The following is a 17,952-nucleotide window of genomic DNA, read 5'->3' on the forward strand; positions in this document are numbered from 1 at the left end:
AATGAGACTGTTTTCATAGTTTCTCTTTCTAATAGTTCATTATTGGTGAATGAAAATGCAATTGATTTCTGGATATTTATTTTGTATCCTGCTACTTAACTGAATTCATTTATCAGTTTTAGTAGGGTTTTTTTGGTGGAATCTTTAGGGATCTCTACATACAGTATCATGTCATCTGCAAACAATGAGTTTTCCTTATTTCCTTTTCAATTTGGAGGCCTTTTATTTCCTCTTAGAAATAAAATTGCTTCTCAGAAATAATTGCTTTGGCTAAGACTTCCAGTACTATGTTGAATAAGAGTGATGAAAGCAGACATCCCTGTCTTGTTCCTGACCTTAAGGGAAATGCTTCTAGTTTCGGTCCGTCGAGTATGATGTTGGCCATAGTTTTCTCATATATGGCCTTTATTAGGTGGAGTATGTCCCCTCTAATCCCACTTTCTGAGAGTCTGTATCATAAATGGGTGCTGGATTTTATCAAATGCTTTTGATCATATGATTTTTATCTTTCAGTTTTGTAATGTTGTGTATCACATTTATTGATTTGCAGATATCGTACCAATGTTGCATCACCAGAATAAAGTCCACTTGATTATGGTATATGATCTTTTTAGCATGTTGCTGGATCTGGTTTTCTAATATTTTGCTGAGGATTTTAGCATCTATATCTATATTTATTAGGGATATTATCCTATAATTTTCTTTTTTCATAGTTTCTTTATCTGCTTTTGGAATTAGAATAATATTGGCCTCATAAAATAAAGCTTGGAAGTCTTGCTTCCTCTTTAATTTTTTTGAAATAGTTTGAAAAGGATAGGTGTTAGTTCTTCTTTGAATGTTTGGTAAATTTCACCTGGTCTAGGACTTTTGTTTGTTGGGAGTTCTTTATTGTTATTATTATTACTGCTTCAACTTCATCAGTTGTAATTAGTCTGTTCAGATTTTCTGATTCTTTCTGATTCAATCTGGAAAGATTGTATCTTACTAAGAATTTATCCATTAGATCCAGATTGTCCAATTTGTGGGCATATATTATAGCTGTTCCTAATATTTTCTTACAATCCCTTGTATTTCTGTGGAACCAGTTGTTACTTTTCCTCTTTCATTTCTGATTTTGCTTATTTGGGTTTTCTCGCTTTTTATTGATGAATCTGGTTAAAGGTTTGTCAATCTTGCTTATCTTTTCAAAGTATCAGCTCTTGGTTTCATTAATCTTTTCTATTATTTTTTATACTTTGTTTCATTTATTTCTGCTCTGATCTTCATTATTGCCTTCCTCTTACTCACCTTGGGTTTTGTTTGTTCTTCTTATTTTTCTAGTTCCTTTAAGTAAAACGTTAGATAGTTTATTTGAGCTTTTTCTTGTTTCTTGAGGTAGGTCTGTAATGTTATGAATTTCCCTGTTAGAACTGCTTTTAGTGTGTCCCCTAAATTTTGGGTTGTGTTCCTATTTTCATGTATCTTTTTATTTCTCTCTTGATCCCATTCTTAACCCATTCATTGTTTACTAACATGTTATTTAGTTTTCATGTGTTTGTGTGTTTTAGTTTTTTTTCTTGTGATTGATTTCTAGCTTCATACCATTATGGTCAGAGAAGATACTTGATATGATTTCAATCTTCTTAAGTTTATTAAGACTTGTTTTGTGTTATAACATGTGGTCTATCCTAGAAAATGTTCCATGTGCACTTGAAAATAATGTACACTCTGCTGCTTTGGTGCGAAATGCTCTGAAGATATCAATTAAATCCATGCGATCTAGATCTAGTGTGTCATTTAAAGCCACTGTTTCCTTACTGATTTTCTGTCTGGAAGATCTATTCACTGATATCAATGGGGTGTTAATATTTCCTACTATGGCTGTATTACTGTCACTCTCTCCCTTTATGTCCACCAACATTTTCTTTATATATTTAGGTGTTCCTATGTAGGGTACATAAATATTTACATGGGTTATATCCTCTTGTTGGATTGATCCCTTTAGCATTATATAATGACCTTTTTTATCTCTTGTTATAGCCTTTACTATTAAGTCTATTTTGTCTGATATAAGTTTTTCTATCCCAGCTTTTTTTCATTTCCATTTGCATAAAATATCTTTTTCCAACCCTTTACTTTTCATCTTATATATCTTTCATACTGACGTGAGTCTCTTATAGGCAGCTTATATATAGGTCTTATTTGCTTATCCATTCTGCTACCCAATATCTTTTGACTGGATCATATAAGTCATTCACATTTAAAGTAATTATTGATAGGTACATATATATTGCCATTTTATTCTTTATAGCTATGTCCCTCTGTTTTTCTTTCCCTTCTTCTTCTAAAGAAGACTTACTATTTATTCCTTCTAGTGTATTCTTTATTTCAAATATTGTATTCTTCATTTTGGACTTCTTTTATGGTTTCCATGCCCTTCTTTATGCTTGCTATCTCTTTATGAAGTTCTCACTAAGCCCCTAGAGCATCCTTATAACCACTTTTTTGAATGCTATATCTGGTAAATTGCTTGCCTCCATTTCATTTAGTTCTTTTTCTGGAGATATCTCCTGTGCTTTCACTTGGGGTCTGTTTCTTAGTCTTCCCATTTTGGCCACTTCTTTGTGTTTGTGTCTATGTATTTGGTAAATCTAGTATGACTCTCAGTCTTGGTAGGGTGTCCTTATGTAGTAGGTGGACTGTGGGACCAAATGACACAATTTTCTTGATCAACAGAATTGGGTGTTTCAGGAATCCTTATGTGGGTTATGTGAGACCTTCTGTTATAATTGAGTCTTGACAGATATTGGTCTGTTTGTGTGTGGGGTCTACCCTTGGGCTGGCTGACTATGAGAACTAACCCCAACCACAGCGTATAAGATGCTGCACAGATGCTGACCACACAAAGCAGAATTCATCTCAGCAGGGTGGTCTGGTGATAGCTGAGATCTCCCTTTGGATATGCTGCTTGTGAAGCTAATTGGATCCTACTCTTATGTTTTCTAGGATATTTTATTTGCATTAACTGATCTAGCCCTCATAATAATCCTGTTAGTTATATACACCGTCCCTTTCTTTGTAGATATGCTCTCTAAAACTCAGAGAGTAAATAACTTGCCAAAGTTATTTAACCTGCAGCTAGTATACAGTCTGGACCTTCCCATAGGACTATTTAATTTTCAAATTTATCTAAAAAAAAATAAAAATTCTGAATATTGCACATAAATTGTAGTTTAAATCTCAGTTTAATATTCATAAGATTGTGGGTTTGAGTCCTTCTCAGTCACTTACTGTTGTGTGGACCTTAAGCAAGTGTTTCCCTCTATGTTAGTTTCCTCACCTATAAAATGAAGAAAACAGTCCTTCTTTACTGAGCTTTGAAAGGACCAAACAAGATCATTCACATAATAAGCACAATAACTATTAGCTATCGGTATGATCTCAAATGCCAAGTTGGTGCCAAATGGAATAAATACAACAAATACGTACAAATATTGCCCTCAGCTATTCATAGTTTAAATTTCCACAGCATGAATCCCATTCTACCCTTCAATCAGTCCTTCTTTTCTTTAGTCAATGTATAAAAGTTTTGATGAGAAAAAATATGCATATGAAACATGTGCAGTTAATGAGTCTACAAGGACCATTTCTACAGACTCATGTTATCTCTTGAACACAACTCCCTATTCCCAGACAACCTATTGCCTCTTGCACTCACCTGCTCTGGATACTTGCTACCAATGATCTCTGCTACAGTGTTGAAGGAATCAGCATCTGCATAATTCTTTGCTCCCATCTTCAGCTGAATGACAATTCTGCTCCCACGAGAAACCATTCTTGACATCATTTCTGCATCTTCCACTGTAATACAGGCCGTTGGGATTTTTGGCACACCATCTTGGTATTCCTGAACACCTGTGTGAGGACTTGAGAAAATAAGCCACCAGGTTACATTAAAGGTAGAAATAAACCACAAGTATTGTTTTAAGTGTCTGTATTTGACATTTGACTTTCACTGATTTTTGTTTGCATATGAGGAATAGGACAAGTGAGCAATATTATTTGCTTCTGATGTAAGCATAGTGTTTCTATTTGGAAAAATAACTTAGAAACTTCAATTCAGTAATTGTCTCATTGAAAACATTACAAGAATTTACTTTGATTATTTGGGTAATTCTTTAAAGTTGCAAACTGCCTCAAACTCGGAAGAACATTAAGAGTGCCTTCATGACCAAGAGGTAAACACACGGGTTTCAGAAGACAGAGGGAGCTCTGAAGTCCATCAAGGCAGCAGACCAGAAGACCCACATATCTGGAAAAATAGTGGTCCAGAGACACCCAGCTCTCTGGTCCCTGACTGACTCTGGGGCTACTCTATACCCACTCCAACACTGAGGTCCAAATATGTAGCCTTGATTGGTGGTAGAACACTGCAGAAAACTGTAGAACAACAGGAAATGTTTGTGTTTCCATGAAGAAAAGCACTGGAAAAACCCCAGTACCTACCTGTACTGCTTTAAAAAAAAAAAGAAAAGAAAATTACTATATTTTGGGTTCTAAAGGAGAAATATTATCCCAATGGGTCAAGTTTTTCCTATTAATTTCTAGGTGCTTCTTACATTACTAGAAACACTTGTAAATGAATTTTATATTAATCCACAGTTGATTCAGCCTCTATGTGCTAACTGAGTTTATCAAACTTACTTTCTAAAATTGCTCTCTTGGTGTGACCGTATTGTTGTGACCATCTGTGAGGGGACTGATTACTTACTTAGAGACATCATATAACAATGATTATGAACAGGATCAGGAGTAAAACTGTCAGGATTCAAATCTGGGCTCTGTCACTTATTGCTGATTGACCTTGGGCAAGTTAATTATACTTGCTTGAGTGGTTTCATTTAGAAATGGAGGCGATAATAATAATAATACCTATTTCATAGAGCTATTTTACACATTCATTTAATTTTTACAAGTAAATCACTTACTTTGGAACATAGGAAGCACTCAATAAATGTTAAATATTTATTTTATTAACTTATTCATTACATTATTCCTATTAAGATTATGTAATCTCAAGATCTTAGTAGCATCTGAGAATACCTTTTATGAATATTTCTTAAATTTTGATTGAATATGTTATTCTTTATCAATGATAAGGACAAATGACTAATAAAGTGAAGACTTATAAATACAGAAACCCTCAATCTGAATCCCTGCTGTGGAATATGCCTGATCTGCTCTAACTTGGCTTCAGGGCAGGCTATGGAGTCACATAACCTAGATCGTCCCCTGGTTCTACCATTCTCCACCTGCCTAACACCAAGCAACTTACATTGCCTCTTTGTTTCCTAGTTTTTACATCTGTAAAGTGGAAAATAATATTAGTATTGACCTCATTAGATTGCTATGAGGAAGAAAAGAGATAGAATATGTAAAGGATTTAAAATAGGGTTTAGCACACAGTAATTATTTAGTAAATATCAGTTGTTATTATTATTTCTTCAGTGCTAACTTTTCCCACTGAAATGGTAGAATGATTAATGACCAAAAGTACTTTGAAACATGCAGGAAGACAATCTAAATAATTATTATTCATATTACCTTACATGATGTCTGAGATTCAACAAACTCTCCTTGTTCTCAGACTCTCTTACTCAAGAAGAGGTCAGTATAACACTTCTGAATAAGCTCTTTAAGTAATGTTTCTAAACAAATCTGTAATAAGTTACAGATTAGTGTTCTTAAAGAAGGGACAGTGAGCCAGGCATGCACCCATAGATCCAATGAGGAACATGGCACTGAAAGGTATCTTCCAACTGCGGTTCTGAATTCAAGATATAAAAGCCTTATAATTTGCTTCTGCAATTAAGCGTGTTTTCCAGTGGCAGAGTATGTAGTACTGTTTACTAAAAGTAGTCAAAATGAAGAGTCAACAGCTTTATTTGGAGTCCTGTACTTTTACTGTCAATTGCCCCACAGAAAATGATCAGCGTAAATACCACCTCCTGCCCTATCTGCAATTTAACAATAGCAAAGGGTAAATTATAAAGAAAACCATAAAAATCAAAATAAATACACTTAAAGATCATACCAATTCTTTACAAGCTCTTCCGAAAAATATAAGATGAGAGAACACTTCCCAACTCATTCTGTAAGGTCACTATTACTGATATCAAAACCAGAGACATCACAAGAAGAGAAAACTATAGACCAACATCTCTTATGAATATAAATACAAAAAAATCCTTGACAAAACACAAGGAAACTGATACCAACAACATATGAACATATGAAAAGGATTATACACCATGATTAATTTAGATTTATCCTAGAAATATGAAGTTGTTTTAACATCAAAAATCAATCAAAACAAAGTTGACAGGCTCATACCTCCAAATATCAAAACTTACTACAAATCTATGATAATTAAAAGAGAACGGTACTAGTATGAAATATAGATTGATGGTAGAATTCCATCTAGAAATAAACTTTTATAAGAAAAGTCAATTCATTTTAACAAGGGTACCAATACTATTCAATAGAAATAGAAAAACACTTTCAACAAATATCTGGAGTCAACCAAATAATCACATACAAAAGAATAAAAGAGTACTCCTATATTAAAACATATACAAAAATTGATTCAAATGAATCACAAACCTAAACATAAGAGTTAAACAATAAGGAGAAACAAGATGGCGGAGGAATAAGTGGAAGCTACACTAACCTCCTCCCAGAACTAGTCTGGATTTACAACATAATTTTGGAGAAATCATCTGGAATAACCAACCAAACACCAGCTGGAGAGAAGTCTTATAACCACGGAGAGACAAAAAAGGCCGCTACATCACAACGTGACCGGTAGGGAGTGCAGAGACGCGGAAGGGCTGGCTGGGCTCCCACGGGTGGCAGCTGAAGGGGCTGAGAAACAGCTCAGCAGCTGGGGATTCCCCCTGAGAAGGGCAGGGTCTAAACCCCCAGCTGGGCTCCCCAGCCTACAGCAACAGAGTGGAAAGTAAAATAGTATCCAGCTGAGAAAAGCGAAAAGCCACAGGGTTTCTTGCTAGCCGGAGAGAAACAGCTGGAGAAAAAGAGCTCTGAAGCGGATCACATACAAAAATATTTTGGCCCCCACTTACCCTGGGCACAAGCAGAGGGAAGACAGAGAGGACTGGAAATGCTTGGGGAGAGTTTGGTGTGGTGGCTTTGAGGGGAGAGCTGGGGAAGTGGCCGTCCGGGTCCCAGTGCTGACTCATCCCCACACTGCAGGCAGACCATTCCCGGCCAAGTGGCGTCAGCCTGAGGGGAAGCAAAGGCCCTGCCTACAGGAATTAAGCTGCCACACCCACGGTCCTTAAGCCTGACAGCTAATCACAGATTGAATAGATTAACAACTAAAGGAGACAGACAAAGGCAGTAGATTCCTGTAAGTCTCCAACAGGCTGCCTAGGCCCAGACTGGTACAGGATCTGATGCCACCAGGGGCAGACTCAGGAAGTGCAGATCATTCTAAGAAGCACCAACAAACAACAGGAGTCACAAAAATGGGGAGACAGAGAAACAACCCCCCATCGAAAGGAAAGGTAGAGTCCCCAGAAAGAGTGCTAAATGAAATAGGGGGGAGCAAACTATCAGATATGGAATTGAAAGCATGGATTATGGAGAAGCTCAATGAGCTCAGCGGAAACTACAAAGAACTCCAGAAAAACTACAGTGAACTCCAGCAGAACTATAAGGAACTTACTGAGAATTATACCAGCATCAAAAAGGACATGGAAGCTATCAATAAGAGCCAGGAGGAAATGAAGAATACGATCTCTGAATTGAAGAACACAGTAGAAGAAATTAAAAACAGGCTAGAGGAAGCAGAAGATCGGATCAGCGAGCTGGAGGACAATGTAGACAAAAACTCACAGACAGTGCAACGAAACGAAAAAAGACTAAACAAGACTGAAGAGGCTCTAAGACAGCTGCAGGACAACATGAAACGTAATAATATTCGTATCATGGGAATTCCGGAAGGAGAAGAAGAAGAGCAAGGGATAGAAAGCCTCTTTGAAAAACTAATGACAGAAAACTTCCCTAACATGAGGAGAGAAAGAGTCACGCAAGTCCAGGAAGCACAGAGGGTCCCAATGAAGATGAACCCCAACAGGCCCACTTCAAGACACATCATAATTAAAATGCCAACATTCAAAGACAAAGAGAGAATCCTAAAAGCAGCAAGAGAGAAACAACTAATAACATACAAGGGAGCTCCAATAAGGCTATCATCAGATTTCTCAGCAGAAACACTACAAGCCAGAAGGGAATGGCAAAATATATTCCAAGTAATGAAAAACAAAGGCCTACAACCAAGAATACTCTACCCAGCAAGGCTCTCATTCAAAATGGAAGGTGAAATAAGGAGTTTCCAAGACAAAAGAAGGTTAAAAGAATACATCTCCACCAAACCAGCATTGCAAGAGATGCTAAAGGGTCTGCTTTAAGAAGATGAAGAAACAGAGAGAGACAGAGAGGAACACGAGTACAAAGGGGGAAAATGACAATGAATAAGTACTGAAAGAAAGAAGGAACTTCTACCATTTGCAACAACATGATTGGAACTAGAGAGAATTATGCTTAGCGAAATAAGCCAGGCAACAAAAGAAAATTACCTTATGCTATCACATGTTAAAGGAAACTAATGAACAACACAAACAAATGATCAAAATTGAACCAGAGGTATGTAAACGAGGAATAAACTAACAGTAACAAAGGGGGAGATGGGAGGGAGAGAAGGGGTAAGAAGGGGAAGGGTCTAGTCAAAGAACATGTATAAATGACCCATGGACATGGACAACTGGGTGGGGACTGAATGTGGGAGAAGGGAGGGACAGGGTGCAGAGAAGCAAGAGGGGGAAAAAAGTGAGACAACTGTAATGGAAAAACAAACAAACAGAAAAATTTTTAGTGGGGGGAAAAATAAAAATATAAAGAATAGAAATGCAAGTTCAGTGAATATTAGAAGGACAAGGATTTTCCTTCACACCGTATATATTTTCTCCTATCTGATCCCTCCAGAATTTGGCATTCTAAAGAATAAGTAATGACCTAAGTTTCTTTGCATAAAACTAATAAGACCAGTTGTTAATAACGATTTTTTGACTAAGACTTTCACTGGAATGTCATGCCTAAAGGAGACATGATTGGGCTTTGGTTGTTACCAAAAAGCCCTGAGCAACTGGGAGTGACTTTCAAAGGTAATAAAAGTCCACGAGATAAAAGGCCTGGTACCTTGGATGGATGAGCGGTCCATAGCAATCTTTCCAGGGAAGGAACGAAGGTTGTTTTCCTGAAAGATGGCTAGAAGGGACCTTAAGGCACAATGGAAAACCAGGAGGACCTGGAAAAGACAGGTGTTTACAGGCAAGGCTGAATGCCAGGTATGTGGCTCAACTTCTGTGCCCTGAAGGGCGGACTGAAGGTCACCCTAAATGTTCCTTGCGTAAGTTCCAGCAAAGCAGAACTAAAGATCATAAGTGATCATTTGCTGCTCTTGTGTTTATGCAAATGAACAAGATAAATTAAAAATGAACTTAATGCTGTCCCTTTAATGACAAGGAGGGTAATCTTAGGGAGAAAAATCAAGATTCAAGGAAGATCACAATGCCCAGTGGTAGACTATAAAGTAGTGTAGCTAACCGTCTTTAAAGTTTCTTTTCATTTAAAATTTGTTTTCATTTGAAAGTTAAACTATGTCTGTGGCATTATCAAAGATGTTTAATTTACAGGCGAGAAGAATGTCAAATGCCTTGCAACTGGATGTCTTTCCGATAAGACAGTCCTACAGATTTAGAGACTTGTATGTGGGTTATGTTACATAAATTAACATGTGTTTTCTGTTTTCAAAGGGCATAAGCCTACGATCTCATTACCTGAGTGATTGTCTGTACGTATAGGCCTCACTTAATCCTGTCTGCATTGCTGCCTCCTGAGACTCAATGGTTTGGCTGAACTAAGTGGCTGGGTTGGTGAAGAATGGGGTGGTCTGTGGGCTTCACTTTAAAACTGGTTTCTCTTTTCTATCCTAATGGCTTGGACAGAAAGAGCCCAGAGGCCTGAGAGGGGGGAAACCTAAAATATTTCCCTCAGTCCAAACTAAGTATAATGGGCAAAAGGGTTTTGGACAGGTGAGATGTACCTGGCATACCTTCCTCCAAAGAAACCCTTCTTTTCCCTAATGTGGGACATTGAAAAATTAATACCTGTCTTTTGTCATCTAGTGGTTACGGATTGAATGATGTCCTTTAACCCTGCTGCCCCCAGAATACAACAAGGATGCCAGCCTGTTAAACCAAGCATGCCATTGTCCAGAGACAGCCAACCAACCTGGAGTCTGCACGATCCTTCCCCTTGTGGGAAGGCCACCCTCCCCTCCACACCCCCACTCTTATTAGGGATTTCTTGACCCAAGGGTAGGTAGGACGACGACCATGTCCAACTTGAAGCAGCTAGAGGAGCTCGAGACCTTCGTCTATTGTCCTTTATAAGATTGTAAAGGGTCTTAAGTCTGAGAGGGAGGGATTGTTATTTTTTATTGTTAAAATATTTAACTAATTAATTATTTATTTTTTTTAAAAAAAGAAGAAGAATATGTGAAAGGGTGAGCCATGGGCATGGACTTGGGGAGGGGATTGTCGGGGGAGGGGGGTGCTGGGTGGAGGGGAGCAAAGGGGAAAAAATTGGAACTATTGTAACAATATAATCAATAAAATATACTTAAAAAAATAAAAGAGGATATGAGAGAGAAAAAAAAAAAGAGTTAAACAATAAAATGTCATGACCTTGAGTAAAGAAACTCCTTCTTAGATACACCAAAATTATATGCAATGACAACAAAGAAATTGGATAAATTGAATAATCAAAATTGTAAACTTTTGTATTTCAAAAGACATGATCACAAAGTAAAAAGGCAACCCACAAAATGGAAGAAAATATTTGCAAATTATGTACCTGATAAAGCACTTTTACCTAATAGCTCTTAATTCAATAATAAATGGGTAAAGAGTTTGAGTAGGTTTTCTCCATAAGGAAAATGCAAATTAAAACCACAATGAAATGTCACTTAATACCCACTAGGATGGCTGTCATTAAAAAGACATAAAAACAAGCATTTGCAAGGGTGCCGAGATATGCAAACACTTGTACATTATTAGTAAAAGTGTAAAATGGTGTAGTCACTTTGAAAACTGAACTGACAGTTCCTTAAAAAGTAAACATATAGTTACCATATGATCGAGCAATTCTACTCCTAGGTATCTACTCAAATGAAAACATACGTTCACACAAAAATTTGCACACAAATGTTCATGGCAGTATTATTCATAATATTCAAAAAGTCAAAACAGCCCTAATGTCCATCAATGAATAAACAAAATATGGTATACCCATACATGGACTATTAATCAGCAATAAATAACATTCTATCCAAAGAAATCCAAAACACAAATTTGAGAAGATATGTACACACATATGTTGATCACAGCATAATTTACAATAGCCAAAATACAGAAGCAACATAAGTCCTTCAATAAGCAATTGAATAAAGAAGATGAGACACACATATAAAATGGAATATATTTGGCCATAAAAAAATGAAATATTACCATTTGCAACAACATGGATGGACCCAGAGGACATTATGCTAAGTGAAATAAGTGAGAGAGAAAGACAATTATCATGTGATTTCACTTATATGTGGAAGGAGAATCTAAAGAACAAAATAAATGAGCAAACAAAATAGAAACAGACTCATAGATACAAAGAACAAACTGATAATTGCCAGATGGGAAGCAGTTTAGGAAGCTGGGTGAAAAGGTGAAGGCATTAAGAAGTACAATTGGTAGTTACAAAATAAGTCATGGAGATACAAAGTACAACTTAGGGAATTTAGTCAATAATATTGAAAAAACTAAGCATGGTGCCATTTGGATACTGGAAACATCTGAAGTATATGAGTGCCTAACCACTATGCTGTCCACCCAAAACTAATACAAAATAATATTAAGAGGTAAATGAAAAATAAAAATTTAAAAAATAAACAAAATCAAGAAAAATTAAGCAATGATATTCTTATACATTCTACAACATGGATAAATCTTGAAAACATTATCTTAAGTAAAAGAAGCCTGTCACAAAAGACTACATACTATAACATTTCTTCTTATATAAAATGTCCGGAACAGTCAAATCCATAGAGGTAGAAAGAACATTTTAAGTTGCCTAGAACTAGTGGGAGTGAGGGACAGTAAATGGGAAGTAAATGCTAATAGGTATGGGGTTTCATTTTAGGATGATGAAAATATTCTAAAATTAGGTAGTGTTGGTTGCACCACTCTGTGGATATACTTAAAGCCATCAAATTGTGAGTGTCAAAGGGGTAAGTTTTTTGGTATGTGAATTATAGTCCAATAAAACCTCTACCATAAAAAATAAAAAATAAAACTTTATGGATACAGATCTCTCTTTAAGGAGAAAATCCTGGTATCTTTTCAATAAAAAAATAATGCTTTCATGGATCTGGATTCAGGATATATAAAAATAAAGCTTGCTGGATTCTATGCTCGCCAGATAGTATACCCAAATATTAAATGAACAGATAAAATGTAAGTCTTAAATAAGTTTTTCAAATTTCATTAAATTTTTTGTGTACCTTGTGTAAAATGACATAATTTGAAGTCGCTGAATATTTTCTATCTACATAAAATGAGTGGAATGTTTAAACAAATAACTTTAAAATTTCTCACCTGATTACCATACATCAAACTCCCTTAATGCTAGTCACTTCTGACTAGCTCTTTATAAAAGATAGATTTTATACCTTTATGTTTCTGAGCATTTCACAATTTGCAAAGCTCAAACAACCCTTGGGAGTGAGTGTCAGCTTATATGCTAAATACCCCACAATAGGGCAATTATATATTCCTACTGAGGAATATGCAGATTTTCACCAGGGCATATACATTGACTAAAATAAAAATTATTCACAACACAATGAAGCCTTGAAATATTTCCTAAAGAAAGTCTCTGGAGGTAGGAATGGTTTTAAGAATTGTGAGCTTTTGAAGTTATAGTTTTGTTTCTATGGGGGCTTTAAAAACAAAACTTCTTTATTAGCTAGGTTAAAAGCACACTTATTCTATTTATTAGAAAGATATGTCTGATTTACAAATCAGTATGAAAAATAACTCTTAGAAAAATTACAACTGACTTTATTAATTTTTTAGATCTAGTATCATAAGAGTAAATTCATTTTAGACTTTTATATTGTCATTAACAGCAGGAGTAAATTCATCTCAGACATTTATATTGTCATTAACAACACAAAAGCAAATGGATTAATTTACATCATAATTTCACAGAAGGAAAACACTCAAATATTTCCAACTCCCACAGGTGAAAAATAACCTGATTAGAGAGAGAAGGTAGGACTAAATTCATTCCCAGTTTCTATGATTCAGTTGAAATAGGAAGAGAGTAAAAAGTCAAATTCTTGAATTCTATTCTATATTGATGACAGAGTCTACATTAACCAAACTGCACCATGTTATCCTACAGATCTCAGTAAGGAGACTATTACAAGCACAGTATCAGATCACCTCCTTCACAAGAATTTGAGAGAGAAGTCAATATGCTTAGAGAAATAAAACTCTCATTTTTAACATCCATAGCATACAGGAAGGACTTTTGGCTTTTTTCTCTAAAACATGATGGATAGAAAATTCAAAGATATAAGGAGGTAACTTGTCTGTGAAATAAATATTTTAAAAGAGAATTTAAAATATCTCGAAATATATTTTAAATTAATATTTCTTAATCTGGAAAGTATTACATAAATACTAGTTTTGGTTACATATTTTATAACCTAAAGTAAACATCACAAAATATGTTTGGTATCTTTTTCATTTCTGATTTTGTTCTTCTGTATAAATTACAATTCCTGCTAGCTCATACTTGTTTCATCTTAATTTTTCCTTATATTCTCCTCCAATCTTTACAATTTTTAAAAGAAAGATGTGGTTATGTATTAAGAAAAAAAGGAAACAACTTGGAATAACAACAAATTTTAAATGAATAACTTATTTCATAAAAATGACAAGGACAAAGATACAGAAGATCATAAAACTCATTGGCAAATGAAGATGGTAACCTTTACCAATGAAATGCCTGGTCTACATTATCAATTAAATATTGTACTCTGTTTAAGCCCCAGTGGGGAACAATTCTTATTAATTGAACTAAAAGGTATTTAAATATTATCTAACCCTGATCACTGTCTCATCATTCAAAAGTATCCTAAATTTCTATTAACTCTGCTAAGCTACGCCACTCTCTCATTACTGTCAGAGCCCTAACACCCTCCTGTTAGAATAGAACTGAACATACAATCCATAGCACATACTGGAGATTGAATGTGTGTGTCCCCAACAAATTCAGATGTTGAAATCTTAACCTCAGGGTGGTGGCATTAGGAGATGGTACTGGGAAGTGATCAGGTCATGAGGGCAGAGCTTATTGAGTGGGATTCGTGCTTCAAAAACAGGCCCCAGAGAGACCCCTGACCCCTTCCGCCATGTGAAGTTACCGTTAAAAGTCAGCTGTTTAGGAAACAAACCCTCAGTAGACACAAAATCTGCTGGTATCATAATCTTGGACTTCTCAGACTCCAGAATTATGAGAAATAGATGTTTATTGCTTATAAGCTATCCAGTCTATACTATGTTTGTTATAACTGCCTGAACAAACTAGACAGCACATTTTATCAGAAGGTAAACAAATAAAGACATGTGAATGATTAAGATTATGGGGGGGGAGAGGGGGATGGTTGATTTCTTTCTTAACATGAGGAAAATATTTTTAAAGCAAAGGATCAACTGAATACTGAAGGAGAAATAACAGAACCACTTCTTCAATGTGTGTTGCACACATTGTAAGGGTGGAAAGATTCCATAATTAAATAAAGTCATAAAACACTAGGCATTATTTTGCTATTTTGAGAGGTCATGAAGTACATTAGCCTATGGTAGTCTCTGAGAAATAATATCGTTAAGAAAACATGTTTGACTAAGCACATCTCAAATTTAATTGACCATAGAACCTTTTTTCATGTAACACTTTTATCACTTCATAGACATATCTGAGAAATACATTTTGTAAAATGGTGATTCACTCTCTTTTAAGGAGGACCAAGATAAGAATACAATTTGTAACTGTCCCAGAACATCTCACTAATATAATGCAAGCAACAGCATTCCCCACCTACCCAGCATACACAGAGATCTTTGTAATCTAGCCCTGACAGTTTTTTAATCTCCTGCCACTCTCCCCACATAAACCTGAATATACACCAACCACACTGACTTTTTACCTTCTCCAAAAATGTCTTTCCCTTTACCAGCATGGAACCTTGTCACATGCTGCTTGCTGCCTCTGTCTGAATTTTTCCCTCCTGTTGCAATGCCTGGGCATTTTCTTCAAGGTTCAATTCAAATGGCCCCTCCTCTGTAAAGTCTTCTGGAAGCCATTTGGTCAGAACTGCAGACTCACTTCCCTGTCTATAGCCTAACTTAGTACATTATGTTGTAATCATGTGTTTAAACACCCCATACTAGATACAAGGTCAAGGGTCAAGACCATGCCTAATGATTCTTTGTATAGCAAGAACTTACAGATTCTACCATACTTTAAGTATTTATAGTTTTCTATCATATATTTAAGTGCCTAATAAATACATACATGTTTTATGTATTTGATAATGAAATGTAGCCAAAGAATAAGCAATAAAGAATTTCTTACATGACATTGCCTTTTCAGGTTTTAAAATATATTAAAAAGACCAATCATCAAAACATATAATACTATAACCAATAAGCAGAACACAGATTCCAGTAAAATATTAAAATTATTATAAGAAAGCTTATAAAATATACAAAAGGGAAAAGAATAACTATAATAAATATTAATATAGTTGCATATAAAATATGGAGAAAAAGTAATTTGGAATCATATCAAATACTATGATAAATTCCAGAAGGGTCAATGTGGAACACTTAAAAATATTTATTTTAGTTTGAATTAAACAGGACAAAGTTTATTACAGTTATTAAGAAAAATTTCCAAATATTAAATAAATGTAAAATATAAAGACACAAAATATATAAGATGAATTGAAACTATTTTATAAATAAAATGTGATTTAAAAATACTTTAAAATAACAGAGAAAGAATATGACACAATGTAGCCTCTTAAAACTTACTATACAAAATATTTTGAAAAAAAATTGACAAAAACTATACCCAGGTTGTGGCAGATAGCGCCAACACCATTCCCAAACACTTTTTCCCTCACCTTCCTCTATCTAGAGCCTCAATAATGGTATGTTCAGTCTTAGCTTCCCTTGCAAGTAGAGGCTGTGTGCATGATACCACTCTAACGATGAGATGGAAGCAGTAGTATCTAGGGAGCACATTCCTTCCCAAACATGAAGGCAAAGATTCAGAGAAAAAAGCCCTTTTACTCATCTGCCCTTCCTGTTTCTTCTTCACTTCGAACAAGGAGGGAAGCCTGGAGAAGCACCAGCCATCTTGTGACCAGAAGTCAGCTAGCATAAGGAAGAGGCCTATTTACTGATGGTGGAGAAGCAGAGAGCTCAGGACCCTAATAGCATTATGATTAGGAGTTCACCACTGCTTTGCTATTAAGTAGGGAAAGTAAATCCCTGTTTCATTAAGCTAAACTTTGTGTGTCAACTTGATTGGGCCACAGGAACCCAGACATTCTGAGTGTGTCTGTAAGGGTGTTTCTGAAGATTAACATTTGAACTGATAGACTCAGTACAGCAGTTTGCAGGCCCTTAACCACTTTCTCCCCCATTGCAATGTCTGAGCATTTTCCTTCAAGGTTCAATTAAAAGGGTTCTTGTTCTACAAAGTTTTCCACAAACCATTTGGTGAGAGTTGGAGACTCCCCTGTGTACTCATTTTTGTTCTGTTAAGGTTTTCTCCAACCAATGAAAGCTGAATGGAGCAAAAATGTTGAGTAAGAAAATACTCCTTCTGTCTCACTGTCTGAGAGAGGACATCTGTCTTCTGCTTTTAGACTAAAACTTACCCTATTGGCTCTCCTAGTTCTCAGGCCTCTAGATACAGACTGGAACTACACCACCAGGTCTGTTACAGAGCAGGGTCCCCCCCAAATCCCCAGAGCCTGAAGGTTGGGGGCAGGGGGAAGGGATAGCTTTCAAGATACCTTTGCATATCTATGGCTAGTAGCTAGTGTCTTAGTTATGCGAATGGCTTTGGTTCTTCCAAGGCCCCAAGGAGATGGGAGGAATTTTGACTCAGAACTGGTTACCCTGCCCACTGCATCACTGGCCATGGTCAGGGATTTCAAAATAAGGCGGCAGCCATTTAGGCGTGAAGAACCATGCGGGTTTGCAGAGGGAAGAGGATAGAGAAAACTCCACGCCATTTGCAAGGAGGTAGAAGGAGGAGAAGAGAAGCATGCAATTTGCAGGAAGAGAGCACCATGCAGTTTTAGAGAGAGAGAACCATGTGGCTTTGAGAGGGAGAACCATGCGGTTTTAGAAAGAGGAGATTCATGCAGCTTTAAAGGGGCAGAAAGAGAACCATGAGTGATCCAGTGTAACATGGCACATGTTTCCCTGGACTATTATATGGAGGCTGATGACATAGCACCCCAGATCCTGAAGGAGACAGCTAACAGATAAGGGATGGGGAAATTCCAGGCATGTTTTTGGGTTCTAGCATTTTGGGGAGCAAGGGAAGTGATGGGTCCCATGGGAGAACAGGACTCTGAGCTGAAGTGCTCACTGCTCTTCCCAGGTTGGAATATTATAAATAAAGACCTGTCTTCCTCAACACTAGTTGTTGGGTTTTACACCAAGATACCACATGTAAGAACCCCCT

At 36.2% G+C, this 17,952-nt stretch overlaps 1 protein-coding gene across 2 annotated transcripts in view; it reads right to left on the reverse strand.

Moving 5' to 3' along the window:
* CPQ (carboxypeptidase Q) overlaps positions 1 to 17,952 on the reverse strand; it is a 441,869-nt gene that overhangs the window by 232,173 nt on the left and 191,744 nt on the right. For both annotated transcript variants that reach the window (XM_090282787.1, XM_090282789.1), the window contains exon 4: positions 3,698 to 3,905. In XM_090282787.1, the coding sequence (XP_090138913.1) occupies positions 3,698 to 3,905 (208 nt within the window). The remainder of the gene's footprint in view (positions 1 to 3,697; positions 3,906 to 17,952) is intronic.

Source organism: Furipterus horrens, unplaced genomic scaffold (genome assembly GCF_987537825.1).
Source record: "Furipterus horrens unplaced genomic scaffold, mFurHor1.1.pri manual_scaffold_7, whole genome shotgun sequence".
Taxonomy (NCBI): domain Eukaryota; kingdom Metazoa; phylum Chordata; class Mammalia; order Chiroptera; family Furipteridae; genus Furipterus; species Furipterus horrens.